Genomic DNA, 18,261 nt, shown 5'->3' on the forward strand with positions numbered 1-18,261 from the left:
TTTTGAGATGACAATCATGCACCAATCAAACGATGAGCAGCAAGAGTATGTCAAGTTGATACTCTTCCCTTTTACCTTGGTGGACAACGCAAGAAGATGGCTGTATGATCTACCCGAGGGTAGTGTTACTACATGGGCACAACTGCAACAGGCTTTCTTGGAGGAATTCTTCCCAGCAGCACGAGTAGAGCGGATGCGGTGGGACATCCGAAGCATCAGGCAAGATGGGCTAGAATCCTTCTACGAATACTGGACGAGATTTAAGAGAATGTTAAGCAATTGCCCCCATCACCAAATCTCTCCAAAAGATCAGGTGGAGGGTTTTGTAAAGGGCATGCGGAGGAACGATCGCAGTCTGGTCCTAGCAGCTTGTAATGGATCATTGATGAGCAAAACCCCGTTGGAGATCTTCCAACTATTGGGCACCATGGCAGAAGAATCACGTGATGAAGGACATGAGAGGAATCTGGAGAAACCAAGGAAGGCTGAGGAAAAAGAGGAGATGTCTAAATTAGAAAAGACAATGGAGAAGAGCATGAATGAACTCAAGGAACTTCTCTCGGGCTTGACTATACCGAAGAAGATTCGCCAGTGTGGCTTATGCGATGCCACTGGACACCAATCTGAAAATTGTCCAAATTTTGGTGAGGATATTGTTGATGTCAACGCCATTGGAGGACATGATGGGAATCCACGGAAGTACGATCCTTATGCAAATACTTACAATCCTGGGTGGAGAGATCACCCCAACTTCCGGTGGAAGCAAGATGGCCAGCCCCAACAGCAGAACAATATGGGCGCACCAGTGCAACGTCCTCAGTATAATCAGAACCAACATCAACAACAATACCAGTTAGGACCGCCTCAACACCACAACCCGAATCAGCAACAACCTCCTTACCAACCTCCGCATCGGAGGGCACCTTGGGAAGAAGCAATTGAAAGCATGGCTAAGGAGAGCGAGAAGTTTCGCAATGAAATTCGTGCTAGCATGAATCAAACTAACCAGCAAATTAGTCATTTGACTAAGGCAGTGGCCAAACTGGAGGAGAACGCTGGTAAACTCCCAGCCATGGGAATCAACCCCAGAGAGCATGCCCAAGTGGTGTTAACCGAGTTTCCTGAGGGGGGAGAAAAGGAGGAAGAATTGTTAGCAGAAGCTGAATTGCTTCGAGGAGGCTGGAATAAGAACGGGAAGGGTCCAACTGATGAACGAGCTGGGAGTAGTGATCCAACCGAGGCACCTTACCCAGGACGCCTGAAACAGAAAGCTAGAGAGAAAGAAGCAAGTGAAATGATGAAGATGTTTCAAAAGGTTGAGTTGAGCGTACCTCTACTCGATGCCATCAGGCAAATTCCTAAATATGCTAAATTCTTGAAAGACCTTTGTTCAAGAAAAGTCAAAATGGAGGAAGAGGTCCGCTACGTGATGGGAGAAAGTGTTTCGGCAGTGATCCAACGGAAGCTACCCACTAAGCGAAAAGATCCGGGGATGTTCACCATTCCATGCAACATAGGAGGAACGAATATGGATAAAGCGATGATGGATCTGGGAGCCTCCATTAATGTGATGCCATTGGCGGTATACAAGAGACTGAATATTGGCGAGATGAGGAACACCCGTGTGGTCATACAGTTGGCTGATAGGTCCAACGCTTACCCTGAAGGAGTGGTGGAGGACGTGCTGATCAAGGTCGGGGATTTGATTTTTCCAGCAGACTTCTATGTCCTAGATACCGGACCTGAAGCTGGAGAGAATGCCATACTATTGGGAAGGCCATTCATGATGACCGCCGGAACCAAGATTGATATGAAAACAGGAATATTGACATGTGAGTTCGATGGAGTCCAAGTAGAATTCAACATCTATGAGACTATGAAGAGGAAACAAGCAATGGAGACGGTGGACATGGTCGATGTATTTGAACCCTTGGTGCAAGAACAAGGAATTACTTTCGGTTCCAGGGATACCACAGAGAAGGTGATTCAGTATGGTCTAACGGATCGGGATGCTGAGCAAATGGAGGACAATGAAATGAAGGAAGCTATCATGGAACTCTACTCCCTCAGAGAAAGCACCTTTGAAGCCGAGGTGGAGGTAGACCAGAAGATCAAGGAATTAATCCAGGAAGTCTATCTAGCTGGAGGAGCAGAGACAAGCAAACCGGAGTTATTGGCTCAGTATGGGCAGAACGAGAAGCTGCTACCTTCAATCCAGAAAGCACCTGTTTTGGAGCTCAAGCAACTACCTAAGCATTTACAATATGCTTATCTGGGACCAGAAGAAACATTACCAGTTATCATCAGTTCTGATCTAACCATCGTGCAGCAAGATCGATTGGTCAGGGTATTACGAGACAACAGAGAAGCCATCGGTTGGACCTTAGCTGATATTAAAGGCATCAGTCCTACGGAGTGCATGCATCACATTTACCTTGAGGAGGGAGCCAAACCCGTTCGGGACTCTCAAAGGAAGATGAACCCGGTCATGAAAGAGGTAGTGCTGAAAGAAATTCTTAAGCTGTTGGAATTGGGAATCATCTACCCCATATCCGATAGCCAATGGGTGAGTCCAATCCATGTCGTACCGAAGAAGTCAGGGATACAGGTTGTAGAGAATGATCAAGGCGAGCTTGTGCCCACCCGTTTGCAAACTGGATGGAGAGTTTGCATTGATTATAGGAAGCTGAATGATGCAACCAGGAAGGACCACTTCCCACTGCCCTTTATCGACCAGATGCTGGAAAGGTTGGCCGGTAACGCCTATTACTGTTTTCTGGACGGATACTCCGGATACATGCAAATTTTTGTGGCACATGAGGACCAGGAGAAAACCACTTTTACCTGCGTATTTGGGACATTTGCATACCGGAGAATGCCGTTCGGACTCTGCAACGCACCGGGAACTTTTCAACGGTGTATGATGAGCATCTTCTCCGACCTATTGGAGAATTGCATTGAAGTATTCATGGATGACTTCACCGTGTATGGTAGCTCTTTCGACACATGTTTAAAACACCTAGAACTCGTATTGAAAAGATGTGTGGAGAAGAGCTTGGTCCTCAATTATGAAAAATGCCATTTTATGGTGAGAGAAGGAATAGTGCTCGGGCACGTGATTTCAGAAAGGGGAATTGAAGTGGACAAGGCGAAAGTTGATTCCATCGCCAAATTACCCTACCCGTCAACCGTAAAGCACATACGGGCATTCCTCGGCCATGCAGGCTTCTACCGGCGATTTATCAAGGACTTCGCCAAGATTGCCCAGCCCATGACCAGACTTCTCCAACAAGACGTGCCGTTTGAGTTTGATGATGATTGTAAGGAGGCCTTCACGATTCTGAGAAGCAAGCTGGTGTCGGCCCCCATTATTCAACCTCCAGTATGGGATTTACCGTTCGAGATCATGTGTGATGCCAGCAACCACGCCGTTGGAGCAGTACTGGGACAGAAGAAAGGCAAGGAGAGTTGCGTGATCTACTACGCATCCAAAACACTGAACCCAGCACAGTGCAGCTATACAACTACGGAGAAAGAACTCCTGGCGGTGGTATTTGCCATAGAGAAGTTTCGTTCCTACCTTTTGGGAACGAAGGCGGTGGTCTACACGGATCATGCCGCGTTGAAGTACTTGATGGCCAAGAAGGAATCCAAACCTCGACTCATCAGGTGGATTTTGCTACTACAAGAGTTCAATATAGAGATAAGGGACAAGAAAGGAGCTGCAAACCTCGTGGCAGACCATTTGAGCAGGTTGCAACTGGAGGAGGATGACGGTATGCCCATTACCGATACGTTTCCAGACGAAAAACTTTATTCCATGAGCATCCTGGAGGATGAAGAAGAACTATACGCTCTAACCAAGCAGGAGCCCTGGTATGCGGATATAGCTAACTATCTGATTACCAAAGAGTTGCCGTCAGGATTGACAAGGTTCGAACAACGGAAGTTACTTGCGCAAGCACGCTACTATTACTGGGAGGACCCATATCTCTGGAAAATTGGAGCAGATCAAGTCATACGAAGATGCATACCTGAGGATGAGCATGCCCGAATAATGGACATGTGTCATGGAACAGCAAATAGCGGACACTTTGGAGGAAAGCGCACGGCCCACAGAATTTTGGAGAGTGGATTCTACTGGCCCACCATATTTGCGGACACAAGAAAATGGGTACAGAGCTGCCCGAAGTGTCAGATGACTGGAGGTATTACCGCAAAGGATGAAATGCCACAAGTTCCAATCATGCCGGTCGAAGTTTTCGACGTATGGGGGATTGACTTTATGGGCCCCTTCCCAAAGTCAAAGAACTACGAATACATTCTGGTGGCAGTGGACTACGTATCAAAGTGGGTTGAAGCCAAGGCAACCGCAAGCAATGATGCCCATACCGTGGCAGGTTTCCTGAAGGAGCAAGTGTTCGGGAGATACGGTGTACCAAAAATTCTAATCAGTGACCAAGGTTCGCACTTCTGTAATGCCATTATCAGATCACTAACCAAGAAGATGGGGGTGACACACAAGGTCACCACTGCATATCACCCCCAAGCAAATGGGCAGGCCGAGATTTCCAATAGGGAAATCAAGAGCATCCTGGAAAAGGTGGTGCATCCCAATCGTAAAGACTGGAGTGACCACTTGGGAGATGCGTTATGGGCATACAGAACTGCTTTTAAGACACCCATTGGAATGTCCCCGTTCCGCCTACTTTATGGAAAAAGATGTCATTTACCCGTGGAAATCGAGCATAAGGCGTACTGGGCAATCAAGCAGATCAACCTCAGTATGACCCTAGCTGGAGAAACAAGGAAGCTGCAACTGAGTGAGTTAGAGGAACTGCGGTTGGAGGCTTACGACAATGCGGTACTCTATAAGGAACGAACCAAAAGGGTCCATGATGCCAAGATCAGGAAGAAAGAGTTCGTGGTGGGACAAAAGGTCCTACTTTTCAACTCACGCTTCAAGATGATGGCTGGGAAACTTCGATCAAAGTGGTCAGGACCATTCGTGATCAAAGAAATCTTTTCAAACGGAAGCATTGAAGTATATGATCACAACTGGAGTTGATACGTTCGTGGTAAATGGGCACCGCCTTAAGCCCTATCACGAGCTTGCTGAAATAGAGAAGGAGAAAGAGGAATGCTACCTTCTCGACCCTGAGTACGAGTGAAGAGTGAAGGGAGGTCGAGCTCAAGACGGAAACAAGAGCGCTTGCTGGGAGGCAACCCAGTGTGGTTACTTCGGTATGGTCTATACCGAAATTTCTTTTCTTTTCTTTTAAGTTGTTTTGTTTTGTGTTTGGATGCACTAACTTGCAGGGAAGTCGGGCCGAGATAATTTGGAAGAGGCCCAGAGGTTGATCCGAGCCCACTTTGCGTTGCAAAGTGTGTAGGTGGAGAGCTAGGGATTGGAACGGTCTGGGAAAGGGCTTACGCAGAGAAATGACGCAAGCGTGTCAGGGGCAGGCGGCGAAGTGACTGCAACCCTTCGGTTTCCGCAGAAAATTTGAATTTCAAATTTTGGCCATGATTTTTATTTCCTTAAAATTTCTTTTTCTGCCATAACCGTCACACTTACCATATTCAAAGCCTTAACCCACGATTCTTCTCTCCACAAACCCTAACCTCCGAAAACTGCTACACCACGATCACCACTCACCTCAAACCCTAAATTTCCATAACTGCCGATCACCTTTCTTAAAGACCAACCTCGCCTCCGGAAATCCCACAAAATCCAAAACTTCCGCACAAATCCTAAATCTTCTTGAGCTCTGCAAATCACAATGGCGAAGACCAAAGGAGCAGGCTCCGGAAACACCCAACCACCAAAGAAGAAAGGCACCAAACCTCCACCTCCAAAGCGCACCACAAGGCGAAGCGCTTCGGAGGAGACTTCTACCAAAATCACTGAAGATCCTTTGCTGAAAATCCAGCCCGAAGACAGAGGGCGTGCCGAAGTCCTTCAACAAGAGGAGCGAGAAGTAGCAAAAACAGCCGCTGAGTCAACTCAACCGGGAGAAGGGGAGCCCGAGCTCACCCCTCTTGTGAAGAAATCGAAGAAGGGTCAGGAGAGCAAAGCAACTCCGGCGCGATCAACTGTCGCGCCACCACCTGTTCAAACTCAACCCCAACCACAAATTCTGGAAACCTCCATGCAGGAAGGAAGGACAGCTTCCGAGGATACGGAGGAGAAAGAACAAGAAGAAGCGGAGGAGGAGAAGAGCGAAGAAGAGAAGGTGGATGAGGAGGAGGCTGATGAAGCAGAGGAAGTTGAGGAAATTCGAGAGAAGGAAGTGGAAATCCCAACACCCCAGAGCAAGAGACCTGGAGTAAAGAGAAAGCTAGATGTTGCAAAACCCCCACTACCAGTGAAGGCCAAACCGACGCAGGCAGGCAGTAAGACCCGAATCAGAGCTGCACAGAGCAAGAAGCCACGGAAACCCACTGCAGTCGAAAAAGGGAAGGCCAAGGAGATGGAGGAGCCAATGGAAGTAGATCCAGAGAGAACCGAGACGGTTGAAAGCTCCAACTCAGAGGATGTGATCGCCCCTGCTAAGCCGGTAACGAGCACACTCACCTCAAAATCCAAAGGCGTCAAGCGCAAGGGAGTAGTGCGACCCAGCACTACGGAAACGGTCATACCGAGAGACAGTGAGAGGTATGCCGTCTTAAAAAGCCGGGAGATCACCCCTTGGTATTTTCTGGTGACTGAAGTGTTGGAGAATTTCGGAATAAAAGAGCGTGTGGAGGGATATTTCAAGAGCATTGGTTGGGGAAAGATTCTGAAGTGGAATGCGTTGGCATTCAAGAACTTGTCGGAAGAGTTCATGAGCACGGTGGAATTCAAGCCAAAGGGAAATTACTCGATTGAAACACCAGGTACCCTCCGCTTCCAGTTGCGAGGGAAGATGTTCCCTCTGTCCATCAACGACTTGAACATCCACCTGGGGGTAATCGAGGACAAGGAGGTGTATGATGATGAGTACAGGCAAGCCGAGACCATGGCCTCACCGGAGTGGCGCAGTCAGATTGACCAGTACTGGTCCCAACTCTCAACAGGGACCAAGTATGTGAAGAATATTAGCAAATCCAACGAACTCCGCGACCCAGCCTTGCAGATTTGCCATCGTTGGTTGGCCTATAACATCTATGGCCGGATTGAGGGATCCAACGTCGTCACGCAGCAAGAGCTCTTTGTGCTTTGGTGCATGGTGGAGAGAAAGAGGGTGAACTTTGGGTTCACCGCTGCACTACAATTTCAGTATGGGGTAACCCATACCAACAAGTATCTCTCCCTATGCCCACTGGTGACCCTCTTGGCGAAGAAGCTTGCTGGTTTCGACGAGAAAACCCCAGACGAGGCAGCTGTGGCAGAAACCCGACTCTTTGATATCGGGAGGCTGGTGCGGTGGCGGATTGTTGAGATGGATGAAGGAGGAAGCTACCGTTTAGTCCAACCAGAAGGCAGCTCAGTTCGACCTGAACCGAAGGTTGCAAGGGAACAAGGAACTTCTCGCCCACTCAATGGCGAGATTATCAAACTGACGGACGAACTGAAAGAAATCAAGGACGAGCTGGTGATGCTGGGAGGAGAAGTGGCCACACTGAGGGACACTGTGGAGGAAGGATTCAAAGCGATGGAAGCTTGCTTTAAGGAAATCAAAGAAATGATGGCTGCGGAGGTGAGATCCTCCGACCAAAATGACTAAGTACTTTCCCCTGAACTCGTAGATTAGGATTTATTTTATCTTTTGCTTTTCTTATTTTAGTGTCCGTTTAATCTGTTTTTGATGTCGAGTCTACTTGCGTTGTTTGATGGTGAAAGATTATGCATGCTGATTTCTGTTTTGGTATGATTGGTGGATTGAGTATGAAATGCATGATGGTAGTTGTGAGGATACAGAGAATACCCCACCGGTGAGATCAGGACCAAATTGAAAAAAATGCATGCTTGTGGTGAGAATTTGCTGTGACTAGGGAATCTTGGTTTTGTTTGAGGACTCAATTTTGCTAGTACATGACTTGTGTGATTTGGGCACGATTCTTTGACTTATGGCCCCAGATTTTCTTTGATGACTAGTATGAAAATAATCCCTAGTATGCCAACTTGAGCCGAACTCATTCTTTCTTAAGCTTTGATAATGCTATATCTAGGAGGAAGAATTTGTGAAATGAATGAAATGGTGAACAGGGGATTATAAGAAAAGAAAGAAATCTGGGCACAAAAAAAAAATTTTGTGACTAAAGATGATTGCCCATAAGAAGAATCAAAAGGGAAATGAACCCCATTGAAAGCGGGGAAATTAAGGGTTAGTTATAACTGTACTAAATGTGTATACTGAGTAAGGGCGATACTGAAATTAGCCACTGGACCATATTTTCCCACCTTAGCTCCGTATGACCCATTACAACCCAACAAAGACCCTTTGATAAGTCATACTAGTGTGCTTGATTTGTAGTCTTCGATCAAACTCTTAGAGGAACTAGCACAGCAAATTATGAGTGCAAACACATAGCCCGGTGCTTGAGCGAGAAGAGAGACTACCATCACACTTTATGCATGATCAGTACTCTGGTTTGTGGTTTGACTGAACTGAATGATGCATGTTGGTATGATCTGATCCTGAAATATATGCAAGTTTCGTGTCTCTTAGTTTTATTTCTTTTCTTTCGCCCTTTTCGTCCGTGTCTTCTGTGAATCCACCTACATACTTGAGGGCAAGTATGCTTTAAGTGTGTAGGTGTGATGCGTCTTCGACTTTTGGGCCATTTGGCCCTCTTTTTCTCTTTATTTGTGTCAGTTCAGGTCTGTCCAGGGGGAAAACAAAGTTGTGGAGGAAGGAAGATCAGTAGAGCGGAAACGGAAGAAATGCGGTCAGAATGGGCATTACCGAGCCCAGATTGCCAAATCATGTTTGCCAGCATGGAGCTTCGGCCAACAAGTACCTCTCCAATTCAACTTGGGGCATGGGAACCTGGAGCAACCACCTGGTATGAGCCACACCGATAAGAGCAGTCGGTCTGATCGTTACCAGAAGAAGCAGACAGCCAGAGCCATAAAAGGAAGGTCAATCTCGGAGATCTCATGGAACAAGCGGAAGGTTGAAGAAGAGACTAGAAGGACCGAAGGGATGGGAAAGGTTGACTAAGCTTGCAGCTGGACGCCATCTTCAATCAGGATCAATCAAAGATCGAGCTAATTAAGGAAAGAAGATCCCGGCGAAGATTTGGAACCGGCGCAGCTAGGGTTAGGCCTCTACCGTTCGGCAGTATAAAAGGCTAATGTTGTGCAGCGTGAAGAAGTTCTTGGCACCCCCGAACATTTTACTTCATTCCAGTTATTACTTTTATTCGCCGTGTGTGGCATCCAAAACACTTACATTTCCGTACTTTAATTTCGTCGTGATTATTACTTTTGGACAAAGTTCGAAGGCTTGAAGCCTAGGTATTATTTTATCTATTTCAGTATTTCATTTCGTTCAATCATGAGTTTAATTCCTTTTGCATCTATGAATTTTATTATGTGTGAGTAGTCCTTTAGGTGAGGTTTTAGGGGCGGCAATAATTGTTGTTAACATGTAAACATTCGTGAGGCACTTGCTCTTTCGGTTGAATTTCGTGGTTCCGGAAGGATCTGTTCGATATCATGGGCAGTGGAGGCCTAACGGGAGACCCTCGTTCGGTAAAAATGCTGTCCGTGTCAAGCAAAGGCCAGGGTGTACCAGGGCGTGACAACCGGTATACCCAAGACCGAGTAGCTGAGCAGCGTCAACAAAAGGCGTTGTAGATCCGAAAGGTGGGGAGAGGATTGATGGGATACACTGTCCTTCCTCAGCCTTGGGCTTCTCTAGAGAATCTCCATCAACTGTGACGAGGCATAAAGCCATGGTTATCAAACGAGGAAAGCAATCTCGGCGCCGTAGCATGTCTATGACTGGTCGGTCGACAAGGCCGGAAATAGTTGAGTCCAGGAGGCATGTGTCACCCTAGTGCGGAGTTGGGGACCTCGGGAGAGAAGGTTGATGAGGGTCATACTTGGTGAGTAACGGGTATGACTACTATTTAAGGAGGAGTGAAGCACTGCCTTGTGACCGGGGATTGTGTGACCTTCGGACCAAGTGACCACAATGAGATCAACCATCCTATATGTGAAGTGTAACCCCTTGAAACGCCCCGATGTCTTCGGGCCACGCCTTGGGTTTGCACGAATCATAAACGGATCATCAGTGTGCCTATGACCGAAACGAATGTTAACAACAGTTATGACCTAACCGAATAACCTCACCCCTTTGTTATTATTGATCTTGTTTATTTCTTGTGCAGCGTATACAGATTGAGAATTGTGACACCTCAGTTTGTCGTAGGAGAACAAAGTGGTTCCTCACTCCCTGTGGGATTCGACCCTACACTTACCACTAAGACTGAGTTCTTGTTGTGAGCAGTAGGAGCGTGTATTGTCTGTACTGGGCATACACAGGTATTTTGTCCGCACCGCACGACGGGTGTGTGTCACTTGTTCATCGAGCTTTTTCCTGACAAGGAGGGATACACTACCAAGATTGGAGCAGGAATGACACCCACCCTCCAAAGGGAAGTCACCGCATGCCTGCGCATGAATGCGGATATATTTGCATTCAACACTTCTGATTTAAAAGGGATAGACAGAGAGCTAGCTGAACATCGTCTTAATGTGGACCCGATGGTCAAACCCGTCAAACAGAAAACAAGACACTTCGGCGCGGAGAAGGACGCCGCAATTCGGGAACAGGTCCAGGCCCTCCTAGAAGCAGGACATATTACAGAAATCCAGTATCCCGAGTGGATATCTAATGCAGTCATGGTAGAGAAGAAAGCCAAAGTGTGGAGAATGTGTGTGGACTACAGAGATCTTAACGCGGCTTGTCCCAAGGATTGTTACCCACTCCCTCGAATAGATCAGCTGGTGGACGCCACTTCAGGGTGTGAACTCCTGTCCATGATGGACGCTTACCAAGGATATCATCAAGTGAAAATGCACCCGGGGGATGTAGCCTAAACTGCCTTCGCAGTGTGCACAGGAGTCTTCGGATGGGAAAGCATGCCCTTCGGCCTCAAGAATGCAGGGGCCACATACCAGCGTATGATGGACAAAATTTTCAGGATGCAGCTAAGGAGGAATATCTCGGTATATGTTGATGACATGCTGGTGCGCAGCGTCAAAGCCAGCTCCCATGTGGCCGATTTGGAGGAAACCTTTTCAGTAGTCCGCAAGAATAGACTAATGCTCAACCCCGCCAAATGCACCTTTGGAGTGCAATCAGGAAAGTTTTTGGGTTACAGGGTAACACCAGAGGGAATCGAAGTCAATGTTGACAAAGTCAAAGCCATCCTGAACATGACCCCACCCAGAAATGTCAAAGAAATTCAAACACTCAATGGTCGGATTACCGCACTGAGTCGGTTCATTTCACGCTCAGCTGAGCGAAGTCTCCCGTTCTTCAAAGTTCTAAGGAAAGGAAGTCGATTCGAATGGAGCAGTGAGTGCCAGAGAGCTTTCGAGGACCTAAAGGCTTACCTCACCAAACTACCAGTGCTAACAAAGCCCTCTCCGGGAGAACCATTGTACTTATATATCTCTGTGGGAATTGAATCTCTGAGCTCGGTGCTAGTCCGAGAAGAGAACCGGCAGCAAAAACCGATATACTTCGTAAGCAAGGTCATCCAAGGTGCAGAGCTACGCTATACTGAGGTCGAGAAGACCGCATACACAATCATGATCACGGCCAGAAAGTTAAGGCCATATTTCTTATCACACAAGGTCATTGTGAGAACAATGATACCATTCAGACAAATCCTAGGGCGACCGGATCTAGCGGGGAAGATGGTGAAATGGGCCATAGAGCTCGGAGAGTACGAGGTCGAGTTTGAGCCGCGCACTACCATTAGAGCGCAGGCACTGGCGGACTTTATTCAAGAAGCAACAAGGTGGCCTATGAGGGGACCGTGGGCAGCACAGGTTGATGGGTCGGTCACTAAAGAGGGGTGTGGGGTGGGAATCTACATCACCTCGCCCGAAGGGGAAGTCTATCAATTCGCTATCAAGTTTGAAGATAAGCTATCCAATAACGAAGCCGAATATGAAGCAGTGTTAAGGGCAGCCCACATACTCAGAGAACTCAGAGCCGACAATGCAGTGATTAAGACTGACTCTCAATTGGTGGCGCAACAGTTACCAGGAGGTTACGGGATAAAGGAAGAGAGAATGAAACACTACTTCGACAAAGTCCAGGAGATTGGGAAAAAGTTTGAGAAATTTGAAATACAACAAGTGCCGAGAGAAGAAAACCAACGAGCAGACCTCCTGGCCAGAGTAGCCAGTGCAGTCGAACAAACTTGGAGCGAGGACATTACCTTGGTGTTCGAACCTAAGAGAGCGGTGGTGGCGCAGGTATACAACATTGAAACCAAGGATGATTGGATAACACCCATCATATACTATCTGAAAAATGGTAAACGAATGGAAGAGGATACTTCACGGTATGCCAAATACGAGAATTACTGCCTCATCGACGATCAGCTCTACAAGAGGTCCTTCACACACCCATTCTTGAAATGCCTGGCCCCTGAAGAAGCACAGTTTGCCTTGAAAGAGATCCATCAAGGGTGCTGCGGTAACCACGGTGGACACAGGGATCTCACAAGGAAAATAATCAAAGCAGGACTCTACTGGCCCGTAATCAGCAAAGAATCGAAGGCCTTTGTGCGAAAATGTGAGGCCTGTCAGAAACACGCTCCCAAAATCAATATACCTGGGGAAGAAATGGGGATCATGCATGCTGCGCATCCTTTCGACAAATGGGGAATCGACATTGTGGGTAAACTACCAACTGCTCCGGGAGGCAAGTGCTTTCTCATAGTTGCCGTAGACTACTTCTCTAAATGGATCGAAGCAGAGGCTGTCACCAAAATTGACGATAACGCAGTGGAGAAGTTCATATGGAAAAACATCTGTTGTCGATACGGGGTGCCAAGGATTTTGGTTTCGGATAACGGAACCCAGTTCACAAGCAAGAGGATTGAGGATTTTTGTTCCCGGATGGATATCACACAGAAATTTGTGTCAGTAGCCCACCCTCAAGCCAACGGACAAGTAGAGCTGGCAAACCGCACCATATGTGAAGGGATCAAGAAGAGGCTTAAACGAAGCAGGGGACGATGGGTTGAGGAGTTAGACACAGTATTATGGGCACTCAGAACCAGCCCGAAGACCGCAACCGGAGAAGCTTCTTTTACTTTGGTATATGGGTCGAACGCTGTGGTACCTGCTGAGATAAGGTTGGAATCTCATCGGGTCACTACCTATGATACTGCACAGAATGAAGAATTGCGCCGACTTGACTTGGACTTGATTGAGCTACAGAGAGAGGAAGCACAAGTGAGGGCGGCAAAGTACAAAAGCATTATCAAGGCTGGTTACGACAAGAAAGTAAAGCTGCGCAAACTTGGGAAGGGAGACTTGGTACTCAAGCGGGCAGACGCCTTGAAGCCCGTAGGGAAATTTGAAGCTAACTGGGAAGGTCCTTTTGTCATCACGGAAGTCTTGGGAGGAGGAGCTTATCACCTAGCAGACCAAGAAGGGCGGCCTCTCATCAGGCCATGGAACATAAGTAACCTCAAGAAATTTTACGTGTAAGTGTTATATTCAGTTACCATCATGTAGACCAAACACTCTTTTTCCCACTGGGTTTTAATGAGGTTTGGGCCATGGACATCTTAATAAAACGGATTTCATGGTTTAGGGAAACCTACTCTTACTTGCATAACACCTGGACACACACTCACACTGCATTTGTGTTCCATCTTAAGGGTGTACCATCTTGAGGGCCGCTCTGCGGGGGTGTACCATCTGTGTTCCATCTTAAGGGTGTACCATCTTGAGGGCCGCTCTGCGGGGGTGTACCATCTGTGTTCCATCTTAAGGGTGTACCATCTTGAGGGCCGCTCTGCGGGGGTGTACCATCTGTGTTCCATCTTAAGGGTGTACCATCTTGAGGGCCGCTCTGCGGGGGTGTGCCATCTTTGTTCCACCTTAGGGGTGTACCATCTTGAGGGAAACTATTCAAGGGAAATTACCACCAAGGATCTAAAGAAAGAAAATAACACTATTACTCAAGAAGAAATGCGAGGATATGACAGAAATTCCGATCATATTCATAATTAGTCAGATTTTAACAACGAGCCTTTTACAGAGAAGTAGGAGGTCATGTAGACAAACATAAAATATGGGAATATTACACGATAACAATAAAAATAAAATAACACCATTCAGAACATTCAAGAGGATCAAATCACACGATTATATAAAATAGGTCCAAAGGAAATTTTACAACAGGAAATCTAGTCAAGGTGTTGGGGGGATGAAGGATGATCCACGATGAACTCTTCGACAATAGGCTCCTCAACAAAAGCAGGCTGCGCAACCTCTTCGATCACCGGATCCGACACCACTGGTAGCTGAAACACAACCTCTTCCTGCGCAGCCCCTGATACCACTACTTCCGCCCCTGCCTGCGCCACTTCTGGGGCAGACCCCTTGCGGCCTGGAGAGACAGGCACGGACTGGGAGGAAGTTGGAGGAGGGTAGACCAGGGTCCCCCCGGGATAATTACCGCGAGGGGAATGCATACGACTTCGCAGCTCATCCAGATAGGGAGATCGAATCACCGGCGCCGCAGGTAAGGTGTCCTTCGTTTCACCTTTAGCAAAGAGCCGAAGGGCTTTATCCAAAACTGGAAGCCACCAACCAGGAGTCGAAGGAGAGGAAAGATCGACGCCCAACAGCCCATTTAAACTGTCGTCATCCACTTGATTCAGCACAGCCTCAAACTCAAATTTGCTGCGCTGTTCAGACGTCACTTCCACCTGATCGAGGGCGAGTCGACCGCCTTCCTTCACCAAGAACTGCATAGCGGGCCCCATCAAGCGGAGCATGTCAGGGGAACGACGGAAGGCTTGAAGAGAATCCTCTAACATGTAGCGCAGGAATAATTGACCACGCGCAGTGAGGAAGAACTGTTGGCGGTACTCTTTTATCCCTCGCATGAAAGCTTGATTCTCCTGATCGGCAACCTCCGCCTTCACTTGATTCAACTTCACCCGGCATTCCTCCGACATCTCATGCTTGATAGCCTCAAGCTCTTTCGCCTTCTCCCTGGTTACACGAGCAAACTCAGTTTCGATGGACTCCTTCTCCACCTTCACCTTTGCTAGCTCAGCTTGGGCTTGACGCAGCTGCTCTTGTAGCTCAGAGTTATCAGCCAAAGAGGCCATGAGCTCTTCTTCCTTCTCACGGAGACTAGAGGCAGCCCGGGTCGTATGGCGGGAGGCCGACAAACATTTTACCCGCAACTGCACAGACACAATTACAGTTCATGGCATAAAACCAAAAATCCGCACATAAAAAATTATCATAATAACAAGAACACACGTAACTTACCTGCTCCACACCCAGGCACATGTCGAAAGCTAGGTCCCCCATGTCCATAGCATCGTACCTGCGCAGGTCGACAGAGGCGATCTGCGATTCCATTTGGGACCGGCACTCCTGACCGGTCAAATCCTTCAAAGCACGAGGGCCTGGAATCTCCACAACGGAGTCAGACCCCTCCCTTGCCTGCGCAGCCTGATGAGGCGCATCATCGAGTAAAGCTTCAAAAGAATCCTTATCCCTGGCACCAGGAGTAGGGACCTTTCTCTTCTTGGATGAGACTACCTGTCGAGTCTTGCGACGCTTACGAGTACCCTCAGCGGAACTCGCATCACCTTCGTCGTGGTGTTGAAGAGGTTGAGTGCCAGCAGCAGACGAACCCGGACGGGGTCGCCCGGGATTAAAAGACTCAGGGGTCACATGCTGTGCCGACCAAGTCTGCGGGGTAGTACCTTCCTCGACAGCAGGATCGGGGAGGAAACTGAAGGAAGCAATGGCACCATGCTCCGTAGATCTCTACATACCTGCGCAGGAAGAAGAATGATTAGGAAATGAAAAATATCAACACGAAAAACAATACAAACATTTGGAATATACCGATGGAGGTTTGGGGATAACGAGAGAAGAGGCCGGCCCCAGCCAAGACAGAGGGAGAAGCGACGACATCAAAATCTTTGTTAGCAAAGGCTTGGTCCAGGAGATCAATGAAGCTAATTTCTAGGGTACCTAGGGGTTTTTTATTTGGGGGAGAGGAGTGCTTCGTCCGATGCCACTCCACCTCGTTAGTCCCTGCGCAGTCCGCCCAAGTCCCATTCCGCACTTGTACAAAGAAATACTTGTCACGAAATTTCTTATCCCTAGAATGAAGATTACCTAAGAATGTCAAGTTCATCTTGGGTTTGGCAGTAAAGTTGTAGTGACAATCGGTCTTTTTTAGGATGTGGGTCTGGTGAAACAACTCTACACTATGGGGATAATTATTAGCAGCGCAGAGGATATGTAGAATAAGGGCCCCACGGAGAGAAGAAGGGGAGATCTGAAAAAAGGGGATCCCAAATCGTTCACATATCCCCACAAGAAAACGTGAAGGGGGTAAGCGTAGACCTGCCTTCACCTGCGCATGCCAAATAGGGATGGTGTCCGGGCACCATTTCTCGTCCGCATCAGGCATATCGCCGGATTCTCGCTGCATCCGGATTTTCAGTTCACGATCATCCGGCTGAACGCGTAATAGCCCCCGTACTTCCGCCATTTGGGCAGTGGAGATAGTGGAACGAGGAAAACGACAACTTTGGCACGTCATATCATCCGCCTCATTTATTTGTTGTTGTCTGGCACCCACGGTGGCCATGGCGAACACACGAAAAAAAAAAAAAAAACAAACAAACGCAGCAAGACAATCGAAAAAGAACGGGCGAGTCGAGGGAGATAATGGAGGAAGGGAGAGCCTAACCTGGTAAGAGGAGTGATAGTCGGAGGGGGAGCCTAACAAAGGAACCGGGGACGAAAGGAGGTCGGAGAAACCAGAAAAGTCGGAGAGAAAGTTCAGAGAAGAAGAAGAAGGAGAGGAAGAAGAAGAAGATGAAGACGATGGGGGGTATTTATAAGAAAGGAATTTGAATCGAGGGAAAGGGGGGAGAATAATTATTAGGGTTGGGAAATGTGAAAGGAAAATGGAAGGTTGGGATTTCACCCCAGAACGGCGGATAAAAATTGAGGACCGAGATCTCACCCTCACAAAAGTAGAAGCGTGGAAGGACGTCACAAAGTACTCAAAAACATCAGATCACATTAAATGCGATGGGACAAGGCCTGTACCACGGCAGTCAGTGCAGGCGATGATACGAAGCCCTCTTGCGCAGGCTCACTCATTGCCTTCCCTGATATCGGCCATTCCTCCATACCTCAAAGCAAACACTTTTCATCTACGAAAATTCACGTGAAAATCTACTTATTTTCGTAGAATAAGGGGGGAGTAGCTGATGAGGGATAAGGTCCTCATTAGCGCAGCACACGACCCGTACTCCATATGTTACCAATATGAAAGATCTACTGCCTTAATGATTATTGCACAGAATAGGAAAACTAACAGTGCAGGACAAAGAATGGAGATCCCAACGCCCCCTTTGAGAGAGCAGCGCAGCGATCGACACCCCATGAAGAAGCAGCGCAGTCATCGCCACCCTACGAGAGAGCAGCGCAGCACCAGCGCTCCTTGGAGAAGGCAGCGCAGACTTCAACACCTAGAGATGCCGGCGCAAGCAAAGAGTTCCCAACTACTTTCTGAAGGAGGCAAAAGCTGCAAGGCCGTTGGAGCAAGGACAATCACCAGTGACAACAACGCCAAGGACGTACCGAGCACGTGCCATGAAGGAAAAGACAATCTTACCCTCTCCTCTTCATCTCTTATAAATAGCATGTCTGTAATAGTAGAAGGGACCGATCTTTTCTCCCAAGTTTTACATGTATGCTCTGATATTTGTAAAGAACTATTCTATTAAAGAGTGAAAGAAACATCTGTCCGTCTATCTCCCTCAGGTTCCGATCTCTCATCAACTTTCTAGTTTAGGTGTTGGTGATTCAGTGCATCACCAACTGGCGCCGTCTGTGGAAAATTGCTAGTTAAGGCGTGAGTTTTTGGGTGTGTTCAGGGGTTCTGTTCTTCATGATTCTTGCCCGTTATAAGTGGAGATCCAGGGTGTGGGAAATTGCTAGTTTAAGATGAATATTCCCTCGTTCCAAGGGAAAAATGATCCCGAGCTGTACCTTGAATGGGAGAAGAAGGTGGAGCTCTT

At 47.7% G+C, this 18,261-nt stretch overlaps 1 protein-coding gene across 1 annotated transcript; it reads left to right on the top strand.

The window, feature by feature from the left end:
• The first annotated feature begins 11,077 nt into the window (after positions 1-11,077).
• On the top strand, positions 11,078-13,672 carry LOC131009686 (uncharacterized). Its single transcript, XM_057937098.1, has one exon. It carries the CDS (start codon positions 11,078-11,080, stop codon positions 13,670-13,672), a length of 2,595 nt encoding a protein of 864 aa, XP_057793081.1.
• Positions 13,673-18,261: the final 4,589 nt, after the last annotated feature.

Source organism: Salvia miltiorrhiza, chromosome 2 (genome assembly GCF_028751815.1).
Source record: "Salvia miltiorrhiza cultivar Shanhuang (shh) chromosome 2, IMPLAD_Smil_shh, whole genome shotgun sequence".
Classification (NCBI taxonomy): Eukaryota; Viridiplantae; Streptophyta; class Magnoliopsida; order Lamiales; family Lamiaceae; genus Salvia; species Salvia miltiorrhiza.

Excerpts from the sequence above, each read along its gene's own strand:
- LOC131009686 (XM_057937098.1), top strand. The coding sequence starts at position 11,078 with ATGCCCTTCGGCCTCAAGAATGCAGGGGCCACATACCAGCGTATGATG.